The sequence below is a fragment of the Pyrgilauda ruficollis genome, unplaced genomic scaffold, assembly GCF_017590135.1.
Source record: "Pyrgilauda ruficollis isolate IOZ18807 unplaced genomic scaffold, ASM1759013v1 scaffold2, whole genome shotgun sequence".
In the NCBI taxonomy this organism is placed as follows: Eukaryota; Metazoa; Chordata; class Aves; order Passeriformes; family Passeridae; genus Pyrgilauda; species Pyrgilauda ruficollis.
In genome coordinates this window covers 30,666,414-30,693,962 of record NW_024519206.1, presented here as the reverse complement: position 1 = coordinate 30,693,962, position 27,549 = coordinate 30,666,414, and the positions used below count along the sequence as shown (strand labels likewise).

The 27,549-nt window shown below is 39.5% G+C and overlaps 1 protein-coding gene across 2 annotated transcripts in view; it reads left to right on the top strand.

Moving 5' to 3' along the window:
* HECW1 (HECT, C2 and WW domain containing E3 ubiquitin protein ligase 1) overlaps positions 1 to 27,549 on the top strand; it is a 250,387-nt gene that overhangs the window by 184,743 nt on the left and 38,095 nt on the right. The window contains exons 10-18 of one of the 2 annotated variants that reach the window (XM_041466427.1): positions 2,516 to 2,617; positions 7,869 to 8,019; positions 12,311 to 12,441; positions 15,020 to 15,141; positions 17,963 to 18,148; positions 18,798 to 18,932; positions 24,220 to 24,325; positions 24,498 to 24,594; positions 26,521 to 26,604. In XM_041466427.1, coding sequence (XP_041322361.1) covers positions 2,516 to 2,617; positions 7,869 to 8,019; positions 12,311 to 12,441; positions 15,020 to 15,141; positions 17,963 to 18,148; positions 18,798 to 18,932; positions 24,220 to 24,325; positions 24,498 to 24,594; positions 26,521 to 26,604 — 1,114 coding nt within the window. The remainder of the gene's footprint in view (positions 1 to 2,515; positions 2,618 to 7,868; positions 8,020 to 12,310; positions 12,442 to 15,019; positions 15,142 to 17,962; positions 18,149 to 18,797; positions 18,933 to 24,219; positions 24,326 to 24,497; positions 24,595 to 26,520; positions 26,605 to 27,549) is intronic. The other variant, XM_041466428.1, reaches the window with a different exon arrangement.

The following is a 27,549-nucleotide window of genomic DNA, read 5'->3' as shown; positions in this document are numbered from 1 at the left end:
GCAAGGTCACTCCCGAATTCTGAGTAATCTGTCTCCCTCTATAAGTGATACCAAATTAAAATGGCAGCAAAACCTCTTCAGGTATCGCTGAGGAACTCCAATTAAAGCATTAATCTATGTTTTCTTTCTCCATTCCCAATTTATTTACTCACAACTTCTTTTGCCACAGACCCTGTCCCTGCAGAAAGAAATTACACCAGCCTGTGTAAATACTTTTTAGACAGCTGGGACTAGGGAATTACTCAGTCTGTAGAGCAGAATCTAGTACAAATCATTAAATTTTCAGAAGTACACAGGCATAGAAACCCAGCTTCCTTCCTTGCAGGCGAGAGCCTTTGCTTGTGAACAGCATTTATACGCAAGTATAGCTAAGGGGGCACGAGCTTGTGTATGTGTGAGATTGTATGTGCAGATTTGGTTTGGTTTGGATCGTATGTGCAGATTTGAATTGTGTGAGCTTTTGATAGGGGATGTGGTGGGAGAGGATGTCTCTCCATATGGATTCAGTGCAGCACCAAGACTGGAGCCTCCATAAAGAGCACTGCAGTGTCCATGGTGGCTTTGCCTTGGTTAGCTGACCATGTGTCTGAGGGGTAGCCCAGATCTTAGCACTCTCTCGGTGTCACTGGGGATGCCTCAGTCAATGTGTGCATTGCTCCATGACTTGGCAGCTGTTACAAGTACAAGTAGATGTGGTCACCTCCACCCACTCCAGGTGACTGACACTACCATGCTTCCGCTGGCTTGGCGTAACTATCTTGACTAGGGGAGAGTCAATTGTGGTGAGGTAAGTAAAGAAACATAGATGGGTAGATCTGGTAGTCGGTGCTACACCTGTAGTAACAGCACAATTTTTAAGGCTGTGGACTTTTAGCACTGAGTCATAAACTTATGTAACTCTGCTGTCTGTTCAAAACATGCAGCAGATACGCATGTGAGATACGCCTATACACAAGTGGTTTAATGAAGGCATTTAACAGGCCACACGGTATCATCAGAGCACCTAGAAGGGGGAGTATTTTTGTCTAAGTGATTTTTCTCATTTCTGAGTGGTGTGAGGTTTTTTACAGTTTTATACAAAATTGACTTCTGCATTCTAGCTGTTGTTTTTTTTTAAAAAAAAACATTTAATTTTTTTGGTAAATTTGTTTTTACATTTGATTGGTATATGTTTAGGGATCTTTACAAAATATTCATTCTTAGGCTGTTAAGATTCTACCATTAAGGAGAGCTAAACCAGCTGGTACACAGTGAATTTGGCTTAGCGTTCCCAGAATCACCAGAACCATTCAGCTTAATATATCTTTTTCCATAAGCTGCATCTTTCTGATGCAAGTAAATATTATGTTTATGCAATTCAGAGTATATCTGTATTAACAAGCCAAGCTGGAAGTTATAGTCAAAAACTGTTACCACACAATATGCAAATATGTCCATTAGTAAGATAAATAGTCCTGGTTTCTAAGATTTTAGAGACAAGGCAAGAAGGAATCTTTATTCTGGAACCTGTGAAGTTTTAGCATGTTAAGTCTAAGACATGGAATGTTTTTTCATCCCTACTAGAACTTCTTAGTTTCTTAAAAGATTCTATAAGCATTGACTTGATCTTAAATTGTTTGTTCCTCTCAAGAGAATGTGAGTTTTGACATTTACATAGGTTTCAATTATTTCATATTTAAATATGGCAGGGCAATTGGAATGAGACAATCTTTAAGGTCCGTTCCAATCCAAGCCATTCTGTGATTCTATATATGGACATATATACAATGCTAGTGTTTAAAAAGTTACTTTGCATTATATCCTGTGTGACTCTTTTTCTTCTTTTTCTTCTTCTGCTTCTTCTTCTTCTTTCCCTCTTCTCTGTCTCAGGTTTTCCTTCCTTATCTCAGATCCTGACTATATCTTGCTATCTTTTGTCCTTCTCTTCTACCACCTGTCTCCTACCTGTTTCTGGTCCTCTCATTCTCTCTCCTTCAACCCAAGATGGACTCTTTGAATTTTGAAAAATACCTATGGAAGGAGATGATCTGCTTTGCAGGGACTGCAAAATCCTGCCATTACAGTCTACACATGCAGCCATTGATCTTTTTGAAAAGGAGAGAAAGATCCAAGGCAGCTTTTTAGCCTTTTATTCCACTGATGGAATGAGTTGGAACCAGGATTTTGCATGTTCCTGCCATTTGCTGCAGAAGCTTGAGCTTAGTTGTATGTGAATAGTATTTCTCAGAGATCAAGCCTGATTCTTCTATAGCTTACACTTGTGTGTCTGTGAGTCTAAAATCTGGCTCATAATAGTTCAGCATTGACTCAAGAGACTTGACTGCATTATTTTAATACTTCTTTGCCGTATGAGTTGCTATTAAAATAGTGCCTTGAAAATAGGAATACTCAGAGGTGCTAGTACATCAGGTTAACCTATTTTTAAAATAACCACTTGTTTTACAGTAAGACATTTTTTGAACCACATTGTAAAAACAATGAATGACTGTCAATGTCTTGAATATCTTGTCCGTAGGTGATTGTCCTTTACTCCATAATTCTCAGCCAGTCAGCCAGCTTCCTTCTCTGAGGCCTGACCATCATCACTACCCAACTATCGATGAGCCTCTTCCACCAAGTAAGCTTTAGTTTTTTTATTTTATTGCATTTTTTCAGCTTTTCCTGTTAACTCAAACAGTGTAGAGGTCAGTATGTCTTTCTGAAGAACCCCATCTGTTCTGTATATACATTCTCCAGAACCCAAGCAATATGCCCTTTTGTTTCCCTTATTTGATCCTGACTTCAAGTGTTGTTGTGTTGTTTTGGACAAGCTCCATAACCTCCCTCTCTGCCTTGGTCCATCTTCTTCCCTGAAATGAAAATATCATTCCCTTTTTCCAGTCAATGTGTTCAGACTTCAGTGATTGGGATCTGTCTTTTGTTCTGTTGTTCTGGAAGCCTGGCTATACAGCTTTCTGGATGGTGTATCAGCAAAGTACTCTGATTTTTCTGTAACACTTGTCTCCAGTTTTCTGTAACCAGCTTCAAAGATGGTTTGGGATGGCAGTCCCTGTGGTGTGTCAAGTCTGCATGCAAGTCCTGCAGCAGCCCTTTCACAGCGAGGATGCTCCAGGGACAGACAGGTCCAAATCTGAACCAAACCAGCAGAAGCTGGGAAAAGGCAGCTCATGTACAGTGGTTTTGTTATAGTGTCCTTGGATTTGATAATCAGTGAACTTGATGTTCATTATGCACTGTAGTGGAGTCTACACTTGCATGGAATAAAAGTGAGAGGGTTTTAAATAGTGTAATAGATTACCAGCCTGATAATACAGGTTTTTTAACACCAAAGCAGCTGCTGGAGTTGTTTTTATTTGTCTCTGAAGCCTTTCCTTTATGGATTCCCGGAGGATTACCCTGCTTCTTGCACTGGCGCTCGGTGCCCAGCAGAGCGCACTCTGTGCCCCTGCGACGTGCGGCTGATCACCTTTCAACTGAGCGCAGGATTTCACAGCCTGAAATGTGCAGTGCCTCACAAAAACAGCCAAGCATACAAACAAAGAGCTCTATTTTCTTCAAAGCCCAAGACAGGAACACGCTTATTTGGCGTATGGTGCCCTTGACAAATAATTCATCATTTGCCAACCATGCTGTCAGTATTCCCTGAGCTGAAAATAGCCCCGATGCTGGCGTCAGCCACACAGTAGCATGAATGATTCAAATGCCTTTTGCCCAATAAAGTCTTTTTAGAGTCCCACTGTGGCTTGCCAGTGAATGATGAAATGGGAACGGTTACCTCTGTAACAGGGAAATATTTCTCTTCCTCCCACTCTTACTGCAACACTTTGTGGATCAGGCACATTCCCTATTAGATGACTTAATGATAGCACACTAACACCAGCTCAGGTAAACAGAATATACTGTAAATCTATTCCATGTTCTTCCAGCACTAATTTAATACATTTTTCCTCTTTCTTATAGTTATCCTCAAAAGGCAAGTGTTTCTACCACTGGTTTTCTCAAGTGCTTTCACAACAGGGTGTAAGGACATGAAATGCAATATGCGATGATAAAGTACAGAAGTGATATTCCTTTGTAGGATTTTGTTTCAGCATTAGCCTATAACACCATTTTTACAATAAAGGCTGACACTGTGGGCTTAAATATATTGATCTTAATAGGAATAGATGTACTAAGTTAACTTTGAGTGGGAAAAAAAAGTTGAATTTAATAATATCACTTAGGAAACTGATTTCCAAATTCTCTCCATGGAATTTTACAGTAATTTCAAAATGAAAACCGTAGCCTTAATTCAGAAGTTTTTCTTCTCTTTCAATTCAATATTGCTATCTCAGTCCCTTTAATAACTCCTAATCCTAGATAAATAGTTCTTCAATCATGTGAAAGGAAAAAAACTTTATATTTTAAACCCAAGATATATGATCAAGTTGGCTTAATTCTCTTGTTCAGTGTCGGCTTCCATCTATCAGCAGAGGTGAAGGTAATCTGCTTGTGCTGCAAGTTCGGTGTTGACTGATTTTATTTAGATCATGGAGAATCTTCTGAACAGTCTTCTTTCTCTTTTGAATAGTTTTCTGAATAGCTTGATTTCATCATAACCCAACAACAGCTGGTCTTGGGGAGGAAATTTAATTTCAGACAGTTTTATCTGGGAAAATGAAGAGAATAGATTCATTATTTATGTAGGAGTTTCATAATGACCAGTCTGAAGGCTAAGTCTGATACGAGATTAACAGCAGTGTTGGCGGTGTTTGCACGGCCTCATGACGGCGTTACCAGTCACTCCTTATTATGCCTGTGTTTGGAAACCCTACAGAACCGAAGCCAAGAAAAATACATGTGCCCAGTTCAGAGCTGTGCTTTGCTGAAGGCATGGCTGAGCTTGGAGAGGAAAAAACAATGTATTTTCTTTGCCCTCATGATCCTGCCAGAAAAAGTTGCATCTTCTGATATAAATCAGAGCAGTTTCAGATGCTGCTGTGAAATATGACTTGGCTGATGGAGGGGGATCACTGGAGAACAGAACCAGTACTCTTACATCCCTAGCCCATGCTCTAGCATGCTCTTACTGTAAAGGTTAGATAGAGGTTAGTCTTTGTAGTAGTCACAGTCTTATTTTAACTGGAAAACTTAACAAAAGAACCTGAGGAAATTTGGCTGCTTCCAAGATCACCTTTGCCCCTGAAGTAGCATGAAGGGACTTGAGCACAGCTTGGAAGCAGAGTTCTGCCTGTCTGTTCACCTGTCAGTCTGTCTCACTGCGCAGGTATCTATCCATCTGTCCATAAATCTGGTATCATATTCAGGGAGCTTCAGTGACTTGTGTGACTTACAGGCTGTCTTATGGGAAGATAGGAAGTACACCTGCTACTTGCATACAACTAAATTGTACCTGCCACCCTCTGACAGCCCAGGTAACCAAAAGAAGAGTTACTCAGCTGACTAAAAATGCTATTGCAAGGAACATAAGACACACAGTTTATAATATTTTAGCATGCCAGTGTCAGCCCATGGTTTCAGGTGGACATACCTGTAAATCAGTGAATAAAGCAACACTCATTGACAGGTGCAGTTTGTGTCTGTACATACTGCTGATGTATGTCTGACACATCCAACAAGTGACAGCCTTCTGGAAGTCATAATCCACTCTGACCTGATATTTTCACTGTGATCTCCAAGTTCTGCACAAGCTTCCTTACTCCTAAGTTTCCAAATATCATGCTTAGAAGCTTAAGAACTCTAAGTTGTGTTTAATTAGTGCAAAAGAGCCTGTAGAGATAATGGTGCACAGGGATCTATTATAAAACCTTGTTTGTCTGTGTAACTGAATATATTTATTCTTGTTGAGTGTCCATCAGCAGGCTTTAGACCAATATGACCAATTGGTTTCTTCTGTAAGCTGTCTAGAGTGTGGTTCTACAGCACTGCCTACAAGCTTCTAATCCTCTGTCGACCTATATCATTCTTAACTAGTTATGAGGTACAGCAGTAGTGTGGAGTGAGGGCTAGGATTCATTCTTTGCCAGAAAACAGCAAGGAAAATTAAGATCTTCATGATGTTGAGCTGGGTCATCTTTGATCTCATCAAGGTTATTTCCTTGAGGATACCGCAGATAATGCATATCTACAGAAGGGCCATTTCCCACCCACAGTGGTATACCTGCCACCAGTGCCAGCATGCTCAGCAAGGCTCTGGCCTTCAGCCTGCCTTATGTGTCAGTCTGATTTACCTCAATGTGCATATGTTGCATTTGATGTGTTTTTTTCACTGTCTTGTGTTCTAGACATGGTTTTCACAAAGCTGTGAACTTGTTCTTGAAACATCTACCACATCCTTGGGAAACTTTACCTGGAGGAGGAAGAGAGAATCCTCTCCTTAAATAATGTAGTGATTTTCACAGAGAGAGATGCTGCATGTGTGCCCATAGGGTTTGTGTCTTTAAGGACTGTGGTAGCTTTGAAAGAAGCAATGCATGTGTTTATGGCTCTTCATGTCTTTGAGTCTTGCAGAAGATTTCTCCAAGGACTCCCAGCATCCATCTTTTAAGGTCTGTGGGATTCAGCTATCAGGAGCAACTAGCCATGGTCTTCAGACAGCCTACATTTGTCTGGGATCAAATATGGGAAGTAGATTTAGTCAGGGCCAACATTCAAAGGATGGGAACTGGTCATGAAGGATCAGTTTCCAAATATAGTAGGAAAAGGTGCAATTTCCGTCCTGCTCTTAGAATAGGAAATGAAATACATAAAGTATGAAATTCAGATGATCCTGAATTTGATCATAGAAAACCATAGGAGGAGTGAGCTCATCAGGGAAGATGGCATCATAGTAAGAATATGGGAATATGAGGAAGTGTTTGCCCTCAAAGGTAATCACCATATGTGGATTTGTGTGTGAATGCGAGTGAGATTTGCATCTAAACCCGTGTAGAAAGTATGTGCATGTATTTACATAGATATGTCATCAGTTGATGGGTCATGTGGGAATATGAAACTAGCAAGCCTAATTTGTTCCATTTCTCCATGCATTCCAACCAGTTTGATACGTGGCTTTGCTAGCTAACTCACTTCTGAATTTCTTCTGTTACAAACTCTATTTTTTTATCAACATTACCATTTTCCACAAGCCATCATATACCAAATAATTTTTAGTTTTCAGTCATGGGAGATCAATAACAGTAGCAGGAAACAATAATGATAGAAGGCTCAATATTATTCTGCAAACTCTCAATCTAGTTTGCATTCATGAGAGCAATTCTCTGTTTAGAGAGATTTCTAAGGTATGTCCAAAGAGGCTGTGATCTGTTCTCAGTGAAGCCTTTAATTGCTGTATGCTGTCCTTTGAAGCCACTTTGCACAAGGGAGAGAAATGAAACATGTTTGTTCTGAAACACAGCAAAGAGAAAAAATGGGATTTGCCATATTAGCTCAGATGTAATCTTCTTGTAAGGGTTGGTTCTTTGTGGCTACTCCGACCTGCAGTGAATCCAGCCAAGCAGTATCCCTAATTGAAAAATTACCTCATTCTTTTAAAAATGTAGCCCCTATGTGTCACTATTTTTTTCGTGTGCTGTGGTAGTGAACTCCATGGCCTACCTGTGTGCTGTATACGAAATGCTTCTGTATATGCATATTCTGCATATATGTATATATAGACAAGCAAATGATAGATACACTCACTTGACTGTGTACTTTGAATATATACACATGGTATGTATTGCATGTAGGCTATATATATATATATAGTATCTCCTGTGTGTATATACCCTGCTGTGTATGTGTATGTGTCTGTATATACCTCCCACACACAGGTTTTCTGGAAGGCATCCCACTGACAGCATCACCCCTTCCTTTTTTTCCAACCTTAGATTGGGAAGCTCGGATAGACAGCCATGGGAGAGTGTTCTACGTGGATCATGTCAACCGCACCACCACGTGGCAGCGGCCCACAGCCGCAGCAACGCCAGATGGGATCCATAGGTCTGGCTCCATCCAGCAAATGGAGCAGCTGAACCGCCGGTGAGCATTTGCACTAGAAGGGGAGGAAGTATTCTTCCAAAGCATGGAGTCACTTTAGCTACTTAACTGTGGCAGTGCTGTTGATGGGTCAGCTCCTAGTGCTGTGCTGCAGAGCTTTTTGGGACCTGACTGGAATTGCTGCCGTGTGGCATTTCTACCCAAGCTAATTAGGCCTGTTGAAAGGTCTGTCTCCTTTCCCAGGGCAGAGCCCTGCTCTCATAGGACCATGCACCTTTCTAGAGGTAGACAGGTCTGCTTAGTGTTGCACTGGGCCCTGTAAATCTGTCAGTTCATTCTGAGCTGGCTGAGATACCTCTTAACGTCGTCTATATTTTAGCTTTGTTTGACTAGTCCACACATAGATTTTTTATCATTTTCTTCTCATGCTTGCTTTTTAGACTGAATTTAAGAGGAAAGAAAAAAAATAAACAGTTGGTCAAAAATCTTCCATTTTTGCTCAAAAAAAGGGTTTGGTTTTTGGTTTTTTTTTTTTTTTTTGTTTTTGGTTTTTTTTTTTTTTAATTCCCTGCTTACTATAATGATGCCTTTTCTAGAAAAGGATAAGCAAGACTGAAATTATGTTTTAATTATAGCATATAAAATGCCACAAAAGTTTTTTGGCTATTTCTTCTGTGCTAAGAGAAAGATCTGCAGCTGAGAGAAGGATGCAGAGTTTAAAAGTGCTCTTTTCAGAGTGCTTTGAATAGTTTGGGAGCTGCTGTGCCCTTAATGAGGCAGTTTGGGAGGACAGGGCCAACTTAAACTGACACCATCAAAACTTTCTTGAAGAGTAATCCTTTTTTACCAAAATGCATTATTTTGAGTAGTATTTCATAGCATAATTATGTCTTGCAGAAATGAGAGAACCTGCTCGGTATTTGTTTTCATTATAGGTTTGCTCATAAAGCCTCAAGTTGCCATGTTAATATTAAAAAAAAAAAAAAAAAAAAAACCCCAAACCTAAAGAAAGTGAATGTTTAATGTAGATTCTTTCAAGGGATTTACATGACTTCACTCCCATTTAGCACTGGTCTTCAGGAGGGATTTTAGCCTTGTCAAAGCTCAGACTATTTGGCTACCATTTAAGCAAGTTATCTGCCACAGAAACCAGAAAGCTGTTGTGGAGATACATCCAATTTTTTTTTTTTTTTTTGAGGCTGAACTCATGGAAGTGCAGAACAACCATAAAAGGAATAAATGCCTATAAGAGTGATTTACCAGTCTGTTAGTTAATGCACGTTAATCAATAAACCACCTATCACAGCAGAAGCTGAAGTGTCTGTGTGACCTCCTTCCCTCATATTATTCAGTGTTTTCATGTAGGCTGTCTGTCTGTCTTGGGTGTTAATTGACTATCTCTAGATTGGATTGGGAATTCAGCATTAACAAGTTTGATATTCTTTGAATATCTCCATTTTTAGTATTCATATATCCAGTTACAAAGGGAGAAGTATGGAGTTTTCAGCAGTGGCAAATCTTTACTTATGCAAGTTCCATTGGAGACTGCAGTTTATTAAACATGAAATGTCATGGCTTCTTGGGACTAAGGAAAAAAGCCGGTGATTCTCTCCCCTCTGCCAAGGAGCTCGATTGTTTTGAGAAGCTGAAGACAAATATCTACTATTGTTACCTGTGAACTTTTCCTAAGATATTAATAAAAGGGATTCATACTGAATCTCCTAAGTATTTGCCCAGCAGCAAGTAATTTTTGTAGTTTTAACCTGGCTGTTATATTTTTTAAAGTTATTCTAGTCCTAAATCTAATTTCAGATATTTCATGTCTCCACATTTCAGGAATGTCAGGGTAGCTGCTTTTCATAGTTATAATCAACACTGTGGAGGATTGGACTTTGTTTTAAGCCCTCATTTCAGAATTCTGTTTTGTTGTGTTTCAAACTTAATGATTTGAAATGTTTTTCAGCAAACACACCTGAGAGCCATTTTAGGTGAGGCAACAGCAAACATGGACCTTGCTGATAGAATTAGCAGCAGCCTGAACTTTTGCTCTAACCTTATACAAAATTTGGACTCAACATCACTCCACAGTTTGAAAAAGCTTGGTGACTTTTCTTTTAAACAATTTTTTTTTTTTTTGGCTTCCTGGTTTAATTTGTGTAAGGGAATGGAAAGACCAAAATATTACAAGGAAGCTTGGTATTTCCAGCCCTGCCAAAACCACAAAGCTTTGGAAATTCTGCTTAAAAAAAAACCCCATAGCTGTGATTAAACCTAGTCCTGCTTTCCTTCTGTGCTCCAAGCTTCCCTTTAGCTGTAAGAGCCACTTGAGAATAAAGGGAATGTAAAACTGGAATCCAGGTGTTGGGCAAGCACCAAAGAAACATCCATGCTTCTAATTTTAAAGGCTCTTGCTCATTTTCTGGAGCACTACCTGACTTGCTTACTAACTGTTGGTCAAGGAGATAACAGCCCTTGTTGTTCAAGCTCTGTTGAAAGGATACTTTGCAGCATATGTATGTCTAGGCTTGTCTTTGCATTAGTTTGAAAGAGAATAATCAACACAAGAAATTACAACCATCATGGTTAGGACAGCCACAGTGTGCTATTTCTTAAGCTCCATTTCTTTGACAAATCACTTTGAAAGGAGACTGAAATTTCCAGAGGCATTCCTATAACTTCTGCACTTCCAATGTTTTCTCCAATTACTTTGGCATTTTGGGGTATTTATATAAGGTGATTTTATAGTATTGAGATGCAAAAGAAATGCATAGCCTTTTGTTGGCATACAGCTGCTGTTGCTCTTTGAGGTTTGCAAGTGGGGATTTTCTACCATCTTAATAAATTGAAGGTACAGCATTTTTCTATATATGTGCTTATATATCTTGATTATATGAACCTGGGGGCTTTTGTGGTTGGTTTTTCCTTTCCTTTCTATTGCATGTGGGTGTTGTAAAACTCCTCCAGTACTGGAATGGAAATTTCATTCAGTTGTCTGCAGTCAAGTGAGTAAAGCTGCAAAATGTAGGTCTAAAACAGGGTTTACAGCTGCAGTAAATTCATGCTGTTGCAATACCTGCTATCAGAATTTCCTTGTAAAGATGGATGTTTTCTTAAACTATCAAAATATACATTAAATGTAGCTTTAAAGACTTTGAGTACTAGAGGGGGATGCATAACATTGTGAAATTTTAGTATAAATCTATTAAAACTTTAATTATTTTTCTTAATTCTCTTCAGCCCTTTCACCTAAGATTGGCTTGCAGTGAGCTACTGGAGATTATGTTTTTTGAGATATCAAAAAGCCAAACCCTAACTATTGTCTTTAATGATCCTGTGTCACTTTGAGGAACGTACTCATGGCTAACTTCTAATTTGGAATAAAGTGTGCATTAACAAATAAAGAGACAGAAAGTAAGTAAAATCTGTAAGTCAGAGCTTGAGCTGAGGAAAGCAAAGAGTGTAAGTCAGAAAAATTAAAGACAAACAATGCTGGATCAGATTAAAAACAGACCGCAAGGCCATCCTGTTTCAAATACACACAAAAATGCCATGAAGAAAGAAGGATTAAAAATATCAGGATGGAATAAAAGCTAATCAAAATAATTGAGTCTGTTTTCTAGCTTTGCTTTTCTTTCTCTTTCTAGTTCTTTTTTTCTCCTTATGCTTTCTTTTTCTTCCCTTCTCTCTTTCTGTATAAAATGGATTTATAATACACATAAGAAGTCCTAATTTGCCAGTAGAACCAAAGAAAGAAAACATGTTCACCAATTCATCTGTCACTATGAGTGAACAAGTTAAGGAGAATTTGATTTCTGTAGTGTGAATTCAAAACACTCCAGGCTATTTGTTCTTCATCAGGTAAAGAATATTTATTTTCAGGGTTCAGGATGAACATCCAGTAATTTAATAAGAAAGACTGAAGGTCACCCGGCACATCAGAGGGTTGGTCCTTACTTCATTGGTTATGCTTTCATAAGGCTAAATGAGAGGAGGAGTCCTGATCCACCTCTAGTTTTGGGTTCCAGATGTTTTAAAGGGAAGCCATGAAGTAGCAGCACGTAGCCTAAATACATGTTTTGAGTATTCCTGACTTGGCACCCTCTGTGGCTATTTGTTAGTCAGCGGGAAATGCCAAATTTGCAGAGTACTGGTTGGCCTAAGTGTGAGCAGCTGCACCAGCTGCAAGAGAAGAGTCAGCTGTGCTCTTACTCTGTTGTACTGAAGATAGAAATATTGGAGTCATTCAGAAACAGTGCTGATTGTTAAAGCAGAAAGCAACAGAAAGCACCTCTATTAACTAAATCTTCTTGTTCCTTTTGATGAATGTATCTAGGTACCAAAACATCCAGCGAACCATTGCAACAGAGAGGACTGAAGATGATGTTGTGGTAAACAACAGGGTGGAGAGAGTTCCCACTGGAGGAGGAAGTGACTCTGAGGCAGAGCCTTCCCAGCCAAGCCCAGGTATGGGGCAACAAAGCTTCTGAGTGGCATGTTCAGTGACATTTCCAGGGGAGACTGGAATTTTGTTATACCAGGTTGAAAAACCCAATTAAAAAAAAAAAAATACCTGAAGATAAGGTTTTTAAATGTGCACAATGCTGGATACAACAGTTTCAGTTCTTCTTTAACAACTATTCAGACAGACAAAGCATTTTTACCTTAGTAAAGGGCCATTTGAAACTAAAATGAAAGAGGCATTTTGCAACTGCTAGGTGAATACAATTCACATAGTAGTTGCAAAAATAGTGCTGTCTTATTTTTGTGGCCATGTGATTTTTAGCTTGGGGCATTTGCAGTTTATTTTTGTTAGGCTTGGCTTCTGCACTGCCACATTTGCCCATGTAATTGCACCTGCACCGGCCCTGGCATCATGTATGAAATACTTGCGGTTTTTAAAGGTGTGGTTTTGTGATAGCTGTGAAGCTGACCTAAGTGTGGGCTGTCACCAAAGAAGGCACAGCTGTCTTTTTGTTCACCACTAATTTATGTGACAGGACCCCATACTACAGTGGAGAACTGAACTGCCTGGAGTTCAGTTCTCAGTGGAGAACTGAAATAGCCTGGCTTCTTGTCCTTGTCATTTACAGCCAGATTGGATCTTTCATCTAGCTTGTTAGATAAGGAGACAAGAGTGAGGGTCACACAAAGCAGAAGAGGAAAACATGTACCCAAGGCAGGATGGGATGGCAGGGGTCTCTTCTACTCTTTTTGTTGATAATCACACTCCTACCAAAAATGTTTTCTCAAAATATTTGGGAAACCATAGTCTTAAGTGTTTGTTTCAAGTAGGAGGTATCAGCAATCAGTCTAATGTCCCCTATGCAACCTGAGACCATGCAAAAAATAACTCCCTGCTTTGTTAGCACCAGCAAAATGATTGACCAGTTGTCTTCCTTTGGATCACTCTTACCTTCACCAAACTTTGTGTTCTGTATTGTCTGCCATGCATAAATCTAACTTCTTGCTATCATTTTGCCATCCCTCTGTAAATAGGATTGGTAATGGGAAAGAACCAGTACAGCATCTGCTTTAATTTTCTTAGTTTTCCATGTTGAATAGGAAAAAATACATAGAAAAATAATAAAATTTTTAACAAGTTTAGAAAAATATCCTATTTTGTTTGTTTTGATCCATTAGGTTTTTTTAGCTTGAAAATCAGTTTTGGCCAAGGATGTTTAACACTTGATGCTCAAAGTTTCCTTACTTTTATATCTTATAATATCTTTTGTATTGCGATTAAAGAGGGACTTCTACCTACAGTGGATCTTATAAGGAGATCCCAGTTCTCTTATGTTAGAGAAGTGGAAATGAGGTACACATTGAATTATTAGTATTTATAAGTAATGTAGCCATTACTTGTAATATGTATAATTATTTAGTATCATAGACAATAAAATAGTAATTTAATAGGGGTTGCCACCACTAAGTATTTTGTTCAGTTTATTATTTAACATGTACTCTTGTTTTAAACCCGAAGAGCTAATCAATGTGATAAAAGTTACCATAAGTTATTAGGAAATGGTTTTTGCTATAGATAATTGCTTCGCTTTTGGAAGAAAACATCAATATTGTATAAAATTCCAATAATTAGAAGGTCAATGATGGTGTAAACACATTAGGGAAAGAAAAAGCTGCAGTATTATACATTTGTTATTTGCCTTTTAATTTAAATGAAAAATGTCAGAAGGAATACAATTAAGGCACATTAATCCAGGTTCTAAGCTAGTTTAATCAATTTAACTCCAGAAACTGACCCAGTCTGCAGTTTTAAATTGATAAAATAATATGATGTGTGCAGCAAGAATAAAAAAGAAGTTATAACCAATAATAAAAAAAAAAAAAAAGTGAAATTTTATTTATTCTGTTGATAACATCTGCCTCCAGTTTTCTTGGACTGCAAATAAAATGTAGTTTTACTTGAAAATTCCAGAACACCAAAGCCATAATTCAATGGTAGGGAGAATTTTTCTGGTAGCTAAAGAGCATTCTACCTGTACAGAGTTACAATCTCAGTGCTCAGTTCTGCTCCTGTGCTTCATTAACTGATAGAGATAAAAAATAATGCAATTGTGTCTGGTTTTGTTTTTGTTTTTTATCATACAAGTCCCCAAAACCTTGGACTTGTCAAAACCAGTGCAATTAAAGTAAAGGGTAATGCTGGAATTGGAGATCAGATTTCTCTAAAATCAGCTGCAGGGGAAACCAGAATGGACCTGGGTGACTGAACCAAACCATTACCTGGTGGAAACTGCTGTGGTTACATTATACTTGGGGACAGCAGCGGACTTGACACAAAGTTTCATAAGCTACAGTTCAGGAAGGCATCCAGCTCCTGCACTGCTGTGGTACACACTGCATCACTAAACATAAGGACATGCATCAGTTTGCTTGTCTTGGGAATGCCAAGGTAGGTGCATTGGGCAGGTGGTACCTTTTTTATATCATCACTTCTGCAGCTGTTTCTGAAAGGTTAAATAATAGACTGTGCTTGCCACTACATTAATAAGATTCTGTGGCTTTTTTTTTTTTTTTTTCCCAGAGATTAGGAGGGAAGGTTCCCTCTCTCCTGTGAATTCTCAAAAAATCACCTTGTTGCTGCAGTCTCCAGCTGTGAAGTTCATCACCAATCCTGAGTTCTTCACTGTGCTGCATGCAAACTATGTGAGTAACTATGATTTGCTCTCTCACGCTACTGATTTTTGAGTCCTAGTGGTGTGTCCCAGACCTTCAGGGAGAATGCACAGTGAATCTGAATTGTGTGACTTGGGGCTCAGTTGTCCTTTCTGAGCACCAGAGCAGGCTGGGGACACTGCAGCCAGGCTGCTCCAAGGAGGCTCTTGCTGGGATTCTGCCTCACATGAGAGAGTCCATGGTACAGAGAAGCTCATTAGTGTTATCCTCCCAGAACAAGCAGGAATCCTTGGTTGATTCTGTTGTCTGTTGCTGCAGGCAGTGAAGTTGTTGTCTTTTGACCCAGCATCCTGAGAAATCTTACTCAGATACCACCAAGCCTTACTCAGACACCACCAAGGGAAACAGAGGGAAAAATAACTTGCAATTTGCATTCCCAAAATAGGGGCAGGCATAAGTGAGTGAAAGAAATACTGACTTGTGTCAGTGTAGCTATTTTGGAAAAAGCACAAATTAAAACAAATTTTCAAAATTCAAATAACTTTTTTTTCCATTCGTGCAGTAAAACCACACGTTTTCTTGCAAACCTGGAGGGGAGTGGAGAAAATGTAGTATCAGGAGGAAGCAGATGGGGCAGTCCCACAAGGAAATGCAGTCCTAGTTTGCCATAGTTGGAATTTAGTTCAACAAGGCATCTAAATGTGACTTCTGACTATTTGGGAGGTCATCCATTTTTGGGTAGCAATGGCCTTCCTTTTCAAAAGGAAGAGAAAGTAAAACACTGAAAGTTACCTCAGCACAGCCTTTTAGCTAACTGCAGACATCAGGTTTTGGCTGTGGCACTTCGTGGATTGAAGCCAGCCATCCATCTCTAAGCATCAGCCAGAGATTATCACCCATGAGATCCTGACAAGGAAGGGATGTATTAACTCATCTGACATTCCCTAAACTAGGTTGTGGAGTGCAGATCATTTCTTCCATTAGCAGGGTGTTATGTGATGATTTATAGCTGGGAGCAATGTAATTTTTGACGAGCAAGGTTGTTGGAAAAATGAGCAACTAATTCCATAGTTGTGTAAAGAACAGCTCACAAGAGACTAAATCCCAATTTTATTAGTCACTGAAATTAAAAAAAAGCAGAAAGAAGCCATCAGTTTTATCTTCAAAACTTGCCTCTAATGTGAGAACCAGAATAATCTATTAAAACTTCTGTCAAATGGTCATGCAGATACTACTTGTACAGGAATAATGGCCCACATAACTTTTGCCTTAACACGAATATAATATTTTAACCACAAGCCCCTATTAAAATTCCAAGCTATTAATTATGCCACTGAAGTTGGGATTGGAAAATATTATCCAGCAGTTAGAATTAAAGGGAAAAGCTCTTATTTTTCAGATATTTTATACATAAATAAAACTACATTACACTCTTTGTTTCCCTAGTGCAGCTTAGAGATATTCAAGGCAGTCATTGATCATACATTAGATCAAAATACAACTTCTGTTATGTAGTAGGCTGGGATCTTAAAAATCTGTGACCATGAAGCTTTCCTGGGTTATAAGCAGGTCATATCTTCAGGGCAGAGATCATATCTCTGTGATTTCATAGCATTTACCAACCCTTGCCATAATTAGGAACCTTGTGCTACAGGGAGCATTCTCAGTGGTGTCGCCACAATAAATCCTTACATAATAAAGATTATACCTGTAGATGTTTTATTGAATTATAGTGGTTAAAATGCACTAAATGCACATAGAAATTGAGAATTCAAAGCTGCTGGGTCAGATTCTCTGGACATATTCCAGGCCTGCACACTGGAGCTCTTCACTTAAGACAGGTGTCCTTGAGTGATCTTTATTACTCTAATGAGTAATCAATCCTTTCGGCTGACCAGCAAACCAAGACACTCATTTTCTCTCTAGTAGAAGGTTCAGGAGATTTTTGTGAAGTTTCCTACTCTGTCTTAAGGAGCTTTTTCCCTGAAGTGAAGGATTCAAAGAGTAGCCTGTGAATGGGTCTGTGTGTTGTTAGCACAAGTATTATTTTGTGATGCTCTATCATTGAATACATTGAACAACAAACACAGTTCACTGGGCCCCTATTCTGCAATCAGAACAGTTCACTCCCTTGAGCTGCCTCAGGCCACATTTCCCTAGAGGTGCATTTAATGCCCATTGTGAGATACAACTCCCTGCCTGAGGGGTGGCATTCACTGGACTCATGGAAGTGTCTCCATCTGACAAGCTTTGTAGTCATCACAGAAACAAATACTCCATTCCAGGAAACAATTCACATCTTACAAAAATAGACAATTAAAAAGTGTCTGTTCCTCTCCTGTGGCTGTATAGTCACCATAAAAAAGGCAGCAAGCTCATATGGAGACATTTGCTCTGGGGTCCTCTTAAGTTCATGAGTCCTATCACGCACATCTTGATTTCAATTATAGCAATACAAAATGTTCACTGCTGTCTTTGCATCTCTCTGGCACTGCTGAGGCACACAAGCAGTGCTTCTGTCAAACAGTAAAAGCAATGAAAGGGTCAATGTGTCAACTACATGCACCTTGAGTGTGTGATGTTTCAGCTGACCATTTTTGAAGTGCATTAAAAACGCAATTCTTACACAAGCTAACTGTGCATAATGTGTGGGATGGTTCACTTTCCAGATTGTATTTCTTAATTCTGCATATGCATGTAAAGTAGTCATTCAAATCAAAACAATGAGATGGAAGTGTTTCTTGATTCTAACAGGATTTGTTTCAGTTCTTCGGGCATGTGGCCCGTGAAATAACCAAATATATTTTGGCATCAGAACTGGGTTTCTTCTCCTCTGTTATCCATCTCATAGAGTGCCTATCGAGTCTTCACTAACAGTACCTGCTTGAAGCACATGATTCTGAAGATTCGTAGAGATGCTCGTAATTTTGAGCGGTATCAGCACAACAGAGACCTAGTAAATTTCATCAACATGTTTGCTGATACCCGACTGGAGCTTCCTCGTGGCTGGGAGATAAAAACTGACCAGCAGGGCAAGGTAAGAGTGCCAACAAAACTAATCACTTGTTTAACACAGCACACCAGACTACTTGATTATTAAAAGTTCCTTCCTTCTTGACTCAAAATCAGTAAAGGTTTAGTTTAAACAACACAAGCAGCAAGGAGAGTTATTTTAGAAGCAGGAAAAAAAGGAAAAAAAGCTTCAAAATTTCAAAGCATTCCTAGCTTTCTGTAGAATATTGTATATAATACCAAAGAATATTGTATATAATACCAAAGCAAGGCAGCATTGGATGGACAACAATGTTTGAGCCAGAGTAGATCTGTTGTGACTGCAAAATTTGACTCAGTGTCTCTACCTCAAATGAAGCTTTGCTGACTGACCTCTGGAACCACCAAATAGGTTAAAGCAGCATATCCCAATAATATTATTCTCTCCTGTCTGTTTACATCATGGTCATTGCACATGGTTTTGGTCTACACACCTTCAGATATTTTCTAAGAGCTATTCTAGCTTTGAGTAGGCCATTTGAGTCCTGTTGTTTGCAGATGCCTTCCATGGACTACACTTATCCAAGGTATTTCCCACATACAGTTGCCAGTGGTTTTCCTGCTGCATTGCCGTGATACCATCACAGGGTTGTCAGTCTTCTTATTAAAGAAACCATTGTTCCTTTGTGTTTCAGTCTTTCTTTGTTGACCACAATAGCCGTGCTACCACCTTCATAGATCCCAGGATCCCGCTGCAGAATGGGCGTCTCCCAAATCACCTGACTCACCGCCAACATCTCCAGCGGCTTCGTAGCTACAGTGCTGGAGAGGTAACTATGCTCATATCAACTCAGGAACTTTTGACAGCAGTCTTCTCTAGAATTATAAGAACTTCTTAAACTTCTTATATTTTAAAAGCATTGAAACAGACTGTCTTGGAATGTTGATCTTCCAAAGACAATAAGGGATTTTTTTGTCTTTCTGAAGGGTTTATTTCAGAGTTTGTTGGTTTATATTTTGATGGTTTTCTGACTAAAATAATAAGCAAGTAAAGCATAATTGACGTGAAGTGATGACAGAATAGATTTTAACAGAAGAATCCATATTTGAAGTCCTGGCCTTGCTTTACTTAAGTTATTAATTAATTTTTTTATAGTCTGATACCTCATATGTTTCTTCATTCCCCACTGTGACACTGTGCTCTGAAAGACAGACTCCCTGGAAAAAGTGCAGTAATGTATGCTGAGGTTTGCTTTCTCAGCTTTCAGTCATATTAAATATCTTTGCTATAGATCTTGGAGATTATTTTTATCTCTGAGGGCCCTAGACACGATTGAAAGAAGCATAAATACTGTGCTTGCATTGTGGATTTAAGTAGGAAAAAGTACTAGCAATCAGATTCTTCATATAGCAAATCCATACAGTTAAACATTTGTAAAGATTGTTGCTGAATAGAACTAGAGATGAACTATGGTGAAAGGATCTTTCTCTTCCACAAAAATGTCCATAGAAATGCTTGTGAAATTAGCATCAAAATTATTGGAGCAGCACCAGTCTGAATACCTCTCACTGCCAGGTGGGTTGGGATTAGGAGCTGTGCAGGGTGGGTGGTCAGTTCTTGAGGACCAAAGGCAAACCAGGCATGAGTAGCTTGGGCATGTTCTCTCCATCTTGGGTGAATACAGAGCCACATTTTCTGAAGATAGAAGTGTATCAATGGATCTGTTTCAGTCATATCTTCCCACCAGCTTAGAAACTTCCCTCTGCCAGCAGCCTTCAGTTTAGTGTTGCTGCTGTGATTTAATTTCTGGCATGACTGTGATAGCCACCTGCACTGTGATTCATGCTTGGGCCCATGCTTGCCTGAGGCTTGCTTGCAAATTTGCCGTGTCAGGGACAGAAACATCCCTGAACAGCTCAGATGACCTTGCCCAAAAAATACACTTGGTTTTGCAAGCACTGGCAAGGCTGGCAAGGAGCAATATGCAATAAACCCAAAAAAGCCAGTAAAGGGTAGGAAATCAAAAGTATTGAATACTTTTGAGTAATCTGGGGAAATGAAAAACTGTTCTTTGAGGCCACTGTTCTGGCATGATCAGCCAATGAAATAGTCACCTTTCAGTCTTACTGGCCCAGGTCCTACAGTGCTCCCACACCTTTGTCATAGCCAAACTTCTTTGTTGTAGTCAAGTAGCTTCCCATTTGGAAGTGTCTGCTGCTGCACTGGAAGGGCTCCCATTGATTTCCAAGGACTTTGGATTGGTGCCTAAAAATCTCTCATTTACAAGGAAAATATTCAACCCTTTGCAGCTCAGTCCATTTATTAAGAGCCTCATGTTCCATGCCATTTCCTCTAAGTGCATTTGGATGCTCTTTGGCCTATAAATCATGTCTGTAGACTCACACGTGGGGCTTTGTCCTGGCCATGTGTCAGCTGTCTGCAGATTTGCTGGTTTCTTTGCTGAGCAGATGGTGTGGCCTCTGGAAGCTGTCACCAGGACAGTATGAAGGACCACGAAGGACAACTCACCAGTTTTCAATGTTATGTACGTGTGTCAAAGGAGCCTGAAGGACATCAGAATAGTGAAGTTGTGGTTGCCAGAGAAGGCACAGAAAAGAGCCAGGATAGTGAAATAAAGGACCTCTGCAAAAACTTCCATTGTTCTGTGTAGATTACTGATATTAAATGATATTACATAGTAATTTGAGAAAAAAAGCTACAAGTTCTTTATTAAGCACTTATTTAAGGGTTATCAATCTTTTACAGGAGAAAGGGGATTGTTGCTACTCTTAGTTACGTGATTTTTGGAGGAAAAGGTCAGGTAGCTATAGTGGATATCAGTAACTAAAGTATAGGTCACTAAGTGATTCATTTCCTTCTGCCACTTCTATAAACAGAACAGTTTGTAAGCACTTTCCATTCCCTCTAAAGGACTCCCCATCTGCAGTAAAAGTCAACATCCATGATTACCGGGTAGAGATTTTAAAGACAGCAAGAGGAAGCAAGCAGGCATCCACAATGGCGAGGCAAGAGGTGCTGGTTAGCGAGAAGCTCAGAGAAGGTGCTAGAATATGGCAGTATATATATCTCCTTACCAACCCAAACCACAACAAGCAAGTAGAAGGATTCAAATGAGCCTCTGAAATCCAGCAGCAATATAAAACCCAGGAAAAGGTATTGCATTTTCAAAGGCTCCTCTGATAGTTTGGAATCTCCACTTTGGTTGCAACATCCCAGTATCAATATCAAAGCTGTTAAAACCTGACATAAATCTGTCAATTACTCTGCACTACATGAACCAGGTTACTAAATCATTAGAGGGGTCACTCTTTATTTTTTATTAGAGAATAATGTGCTAATCAAAATTTAATTATTCAATTAGAAAGTTAAAGTAGACAAGTTGGTTGCGAATGAACACTAAATTGGAGCAATCAATTGTATTCTATTAGCTAAGAGTGGAAAGAGAATTGTTAGCAAAATGGAAGTTAATTAGAGGGCTGGGAATTTTCCTGTTGTGTTGCCAGAGAAAAATTGTTTGGAGGTGTAAATGTTAAAAGACCAAACACAGCATGAGCAATGCCTAGAGATGGTGATGAAGAGAATTACATCACCGGTTTATTGAGGTGTGTACAGAACTGGATTCTTACAATCTAGATGACTTTAGCTCTTAAACCAGAACAGGAAAGATGGGAAGAGGGGAGCAAAAGTTTCTTTTCACAGGCACTATACACATTTCCTTCCAAAATTCTTGCTCCAGGAGAAATATGTCCAGGCAGTGGAAAGCTGAAAAAAGGAATGATGACAAGAGCAAGAGGAGGATCCAGGCCCAGGCTGAGTAGAAGTACCATACAGTCCCCAAGTGATGAGCAAATACCACCTGGTGCTAATTTTTATGGGAAATATATGTTTAACTTCTCTGTTACTCCTCTCTTTCCCCTTTCTGTCTTCTGGTCAATAAAATTATGTGTAGCAACAAGGGCATAGAATTTGTCTTTGTCAAGGAGGAGTCAGTGATCACCCTTAAAAACAGGCTCACCCATCATCTGCATTCCCTTGCAAGTCTATTCTACAAGGACCTGAGGAATAGGCGTCGTCACCTGAACTCCAGGGCTCCCTGGAAGTGAAGAAGTTGAGCCCAACAAAGCCTTAGCACCCTCCCACACATCCTATCTAGTACAGCTGGTCATGGGCCAGTGTGTGATCCTGGCTGCGCTGCTGACAAACATCCCAAGAAATGGCTGCTCCCACATGGGCCTCATGCCCACTGTGGCAGTGGATTACAGGGCACCTCTTGCACCTAAGGTTTCCCCCTGTGCCATAGCATGGAGTGAGTGCTGTAAAGGCCACCATTTGCTGGGGTGGATGCCTGGGTCACAGGGGAAAAGCTGCCTAAGTCTGATCTAAACTTTCCTTGTGAGTTACCTGTGGGGGTGTGAGGAGGAGACAAAGTCAGTGAAAGGGTACAAGTGAAATCCTAACTGTATGATGAAACAAAACATTCGCTATGCACTTGCACAGCAGCTTTGTGTTTTAAATTACAGTGTGTTTGATTAGAATAGTTAAGATTTTTCATTGTTTAACCTGTGTGTTGACACGTATCAAATGCATTGACTGATATCTTGTTACATGTAAACATTTTAAGCTTTACAGATTCCAAAAGGCAGCTTGCCAGGCACATTTAGTTTCCCAGTTTTTTGTGTCTTTCCAATTGGAAGACTTGGCTTTTGGCTGTACCACTGAAAATGGGTTGGCACCGTTTGGATGCAGAGCTAAACATTTAAAATAATGAAGTTGGGGTGATTTCTTCACCTTCAAGTAGTTGCCAAATGCTATAACTTCTACAGTAAGAAAGGAGCAGCTATTAGCCCAGTGGAGTGGCAATTGGAATTCCTAATGCATCTTGTCCTGATACAGCTTCACACTGTAGTCACAGGAAAGGGGGAGTGTCTTTAAACTGAAAGAGAGTAAGTTGAGATCAGATATTAGGAAAAAATTCTTTACTATGAAGGTGGTGAAGCGCTGGAACAGGTTGCCCAGAGAAGCTGTGGATGCTCCATGCCTGGAAGTGTTTTAAGACCAGGTTGGAAGGGACCCTAGCAACCTGGTCTAGTGGAAGGTGTCCCTGCCCATATCAGGGCTGTTGCAACTAGAAGATCTTTAAGGTCCCTTCCAAACGAAACCATTCTATGATTCCTCTCTTGGCCTCACTGTGGCCATATTCTGGGGGAAAACATGAGAGACAGGTGGGTTCCCCTCAAATTTCACAAATCTCCAGAAGGTTACCCAGTAAGTAACCTTAGTGCTCTGTTTGCCTTAGTGCAAACATTGCCAGATGTCATTGTTTGCCTTTTAATATCATCACACTAAAGTGTCTTCTCACCTTTTAAGAATTCTGCCTTTCTGACATGATTCCCTTTACTAGATAGGGTATTTAGAACAGTGGCTTTCTTTAAGTGCCTCAGTTAAGGAGCAGTGAAAAAATCCCTTCTTACTACTCCCTTTATCAGGTCTTTGGATAATGTTCTTATTTCCAGTGTATGCAATTCAATTTCTGGTTATACAAGTTAGTCAGCCTTCTGGGACGATACAGCCTTCTTGTGTGCTATGGTGTACTTAGATATACCTTCCTCACGTTATTTCCAATATTAAATTTCCCTTCAACAACACTGAGTGAACATTGTGGGATTTTTCTCTTTTCAAGCATTGTGGGTTTTTTCTCTTTTCAAAAACATTGCTGTAAAAACCTTGAAGTAATGCAGTTATGCTAAAGCAATACATGTTTGATACTACAGAGTATGTAGTGTGACACTACAGAGATTTTATTTTCATTGAACCAGAGAAGTCCATCACTGTAATACCTACATTAACGTGCATTTACTTCTGGTGCCTTCAGCACTGAGGAGGTGTGACAGCTCTGGATAATGGTGTACCTTCATTTGGAAGCACAGAATTACTTGCCTTTTTTAACTTGACTGGAGTATAAAGCTGTCATTTTCATGCGTGCTTTCTGCCCTCCAGTCAACATCATGGACCATTCTGAAGGTTACAGAAGTAAAAATGACAAATCTTTTAACTGACTGATGAACTACTGGTTTTCCTTTTCTCTGATGTCGTAGGCCTCTGAAGTCTCTCGAAACAGAGGAGTTACTCTGTTGGCCAGACCAGGCAATAGTCTCGTAACAGCTATTCGAAACCAGCACCATCACGAGGCATTACCTCTGGGTAAGACAAGTTTTTTGTTTTTTCTTCTCAAACCTCACAAAGGTGGGTTTTAGGACTTCTCATCAGCTGCGTGCACTGCCTCGTATTGCCCTGTGCCTCACTGGCAGTGCAGTGTGCCCCTGCAGAGTTCTGGTGACAAATAAAGCCTCTGGTTTGATTTTACCTTTTCCAGCTTACAATGACAAGATTGTTGCATTTCTGCGCCAACCCAACATTTTTGAGATGCTGCAGGAGCGTCAGCCCAGCTTGGCCAGAAACCATGCACTCAGGTACCACTTTTTGCCAGACTGCTCTACCCTACTCCCAGGAAACACTTTTTGTAGTGGGGAAAACCAAATTCTAGTAACTGTAGTACAAAAGATGAACTTGGAGCTCCTATGGAACTGCCAGCATTAAAGAGTAGATGGGAACAACCCAGATCCATGTGGTTACTATAGTTACTTTCCACAGACACCCAAGAAGCAAAATAAATATGGGCAAATAATGACCAGAAACTCCACCTTCACCTGCAATTATCACTTTGCTTTTCAGAAGATAATAGTTAAAAGAGTGTTTGGATGGAAGTCAGCAGCAAAACCCCAATAAGTCCAGCAGAACCCGGATTTTGCTTCATGGTTGGATTTACACCCCTGTCATGGATATAGTCACCCTAGATATTATAAAGTAATAGGAGCATTACTATGAAGTGGATTGTACTATTGTCTTTAATCTTTCTCACTGGGCTTAAAGGTTGTAATTTCCAAAGTGTCTTTCTTTTTCTTGTGCCCATTCCCTTCCTAATAGATTTTTTTAAAAACAGAAAAAAACAGAACCAATCATCAGTACAACTTATAATCATTCAAATTCCAAAGTTCAAATTAACTGATTTTGGCCAAGAACTTAAGCTGGAGTTAATCGATGTCAGGGATGCCCATATGCACCAGCTGAGAGTTTGACCGAGAGTTTAGGATGTGCTGTGCAATCAGAGGTGTGGCTGCAGGACTGCTGAAGGAGGAGAGGGCCTCCAAATTCCTGCAGTGTGCTTTCTGCTGGTAGCCTTACTGACTCCTCATTTACCTCTGAGGGCCAGACAAAGAATTTTTTGGGTGTAAGGATTAGAGTTCCCTTCTGGAGGAATTGATACATGCAAATAAAATGAGAAATAGAGTGAAAAATACTCTCAGTATTCAAGATGTACATTTCTGTAACCGAGAAATTTTTATCTTCACCATCAAATTATTCCAGACTATGTTTTTTCCTCAGCTGTAACTTGAATTCTCATTTCCCAGAGAACACATAATGCTTTTATCTCCTTTTGAGCAGAGAACAAAATTGACCAGTGATAGGGCTAGACAGCTTAGCTAGTGCATAATGAGATTTGTAACAGGATATTGAGCCTTTTGCCTCTAGGTCATTGCTGATTATACCTTGAGCCAGGAGTGATCCAATGCTACTGCCTAATGCTCATGCCGCAGATGTTAAGCAAACTCCTAGGATGCAAAGTCCATCTTTTATGGACCCTGATTGCAAGGTTCTAGAGCACATCCTTTACTTGAGATATAATAGTTTGACTTAATACTAGAATAAAAATATTTGGAAAATTGAATGCTTTAGAAACACTCTGATAGGCTGGGGTGTAGATGCGTATCTTCCATGATCTTAATCTGCTGATAGGATCCTGTCCTATGTTTCTCAGTTTTTATTAACTAAAGTTATGCTTTTATACATGCAACACATATTACACTGTATAACCTCTGTGTGATTAATTCACATCAAGTTTATGTTAGTGTTATTTCCCAGATGGAATTGACAGAGGGAAAGGAAGTGATATTACTGTAAATTCTAACAAAATTGCTAACAAAAGATGCTATGTTAGTTGTAGGCTTACACAAAAAAATCTGTAGTTGGTGACCTGACATGTACACATGAAACTGGAGCACTAGAGAATTCTGTACTCTAAAATAGGGAATAAAATCTCTTTCTTTTGGATCAGTAAACTAAGTAATGGAGACAGAATTTTTTTGCAAGTTTGTTAGGAAGATTAGAAAATGAATCAGGCATATAGGATGTTTGCCATTTTTATAAGGAGATAAACAGAAACTGGCAAAATACCAAAAAATAACTACTCTATGTGTGGCTCAAGCTGTGATAATGGCATGGTTTTTTCTGGTTTTGTATTTTTTTTTCTCCTCTCCATAATATCACTTATGTTTCAGGGAGAAGATCCATTACATTCGGACAGAGGGTACACATGGGCTTGAAAAGTTGTCGTGTGATGCAGATTTAGTAATTCTGCTGAGGTAATCAATTTGATCAATAGCATAATGTCATTACTTACAGTACCAGAGAAACTATCTGGCTCTTTCTCAGCATAATTGAAAAGATTTTGTTAAATCAGGTCATACTGATAGCCATCCAGAATGATTCAGCCAGAGTTTATCTGTCAATTTGTACTTCCTGGAAGGCAGCCTCCATCAGTGCAGTAAATCCAGCCAGCTCAGTCAGTATGGCTCTTGCCATCAAGCAGCAGATAAAAAAGAATCAGGTCAAAAACGTTTCCTTTTAATAGATAAAAAAAAAAAATTTGCTTTTTAAAGAAAAAACAAAAAAGAGAGGAAAAAAATCCCTTGTCTTTCTTACTATAATAATGTAACTGCTCATGAAATTGATAATTTTACTGCAGCAGTGCTGTCACACATGCATGAAACCTCAATGTGCAGTGCCGTGGGCATTGTTTGGGTAATGAAGACAAAGCTTCAGTTTGTACTGGAACCAGAGAGCTTGGTCTTTAGGTCCTACTTCTCCTCAGTGTAGCTGAGAACTTATTTTATTGTCTTGATCTGAGATGGGAAAAGTTGCATTACCCAGGTGGGATTGGTGTGCTGTAATAGCACTACCTAATGCAACAAGTTTACAGCTTATTCCCATCATTTCAATTCAAGCAGTCAGAGCACTGAACTACATGAAAATGGCCTGAGTAAAACAGTCTGGGAGACCGAGTGCGCTTCTTTACTTCTCTCTGCTAATGTGTTGAAGGTGCTCCTGTTTCCTATGTAGCCTCATGTCTTTACTCTCCATCAGTGACTGAGCTATCATGTTAGCATGAAACATCAATTAAAATTAATTTTGTTCTTCATTGCTAGTGACCAGGCTGTCTTTGGGAAACCTATGGATTTTTTTTAATCCCCGAGTTCAGAGATGCACCCAAACATCTGACACAATGAACTTGCACCATACTGCGTACT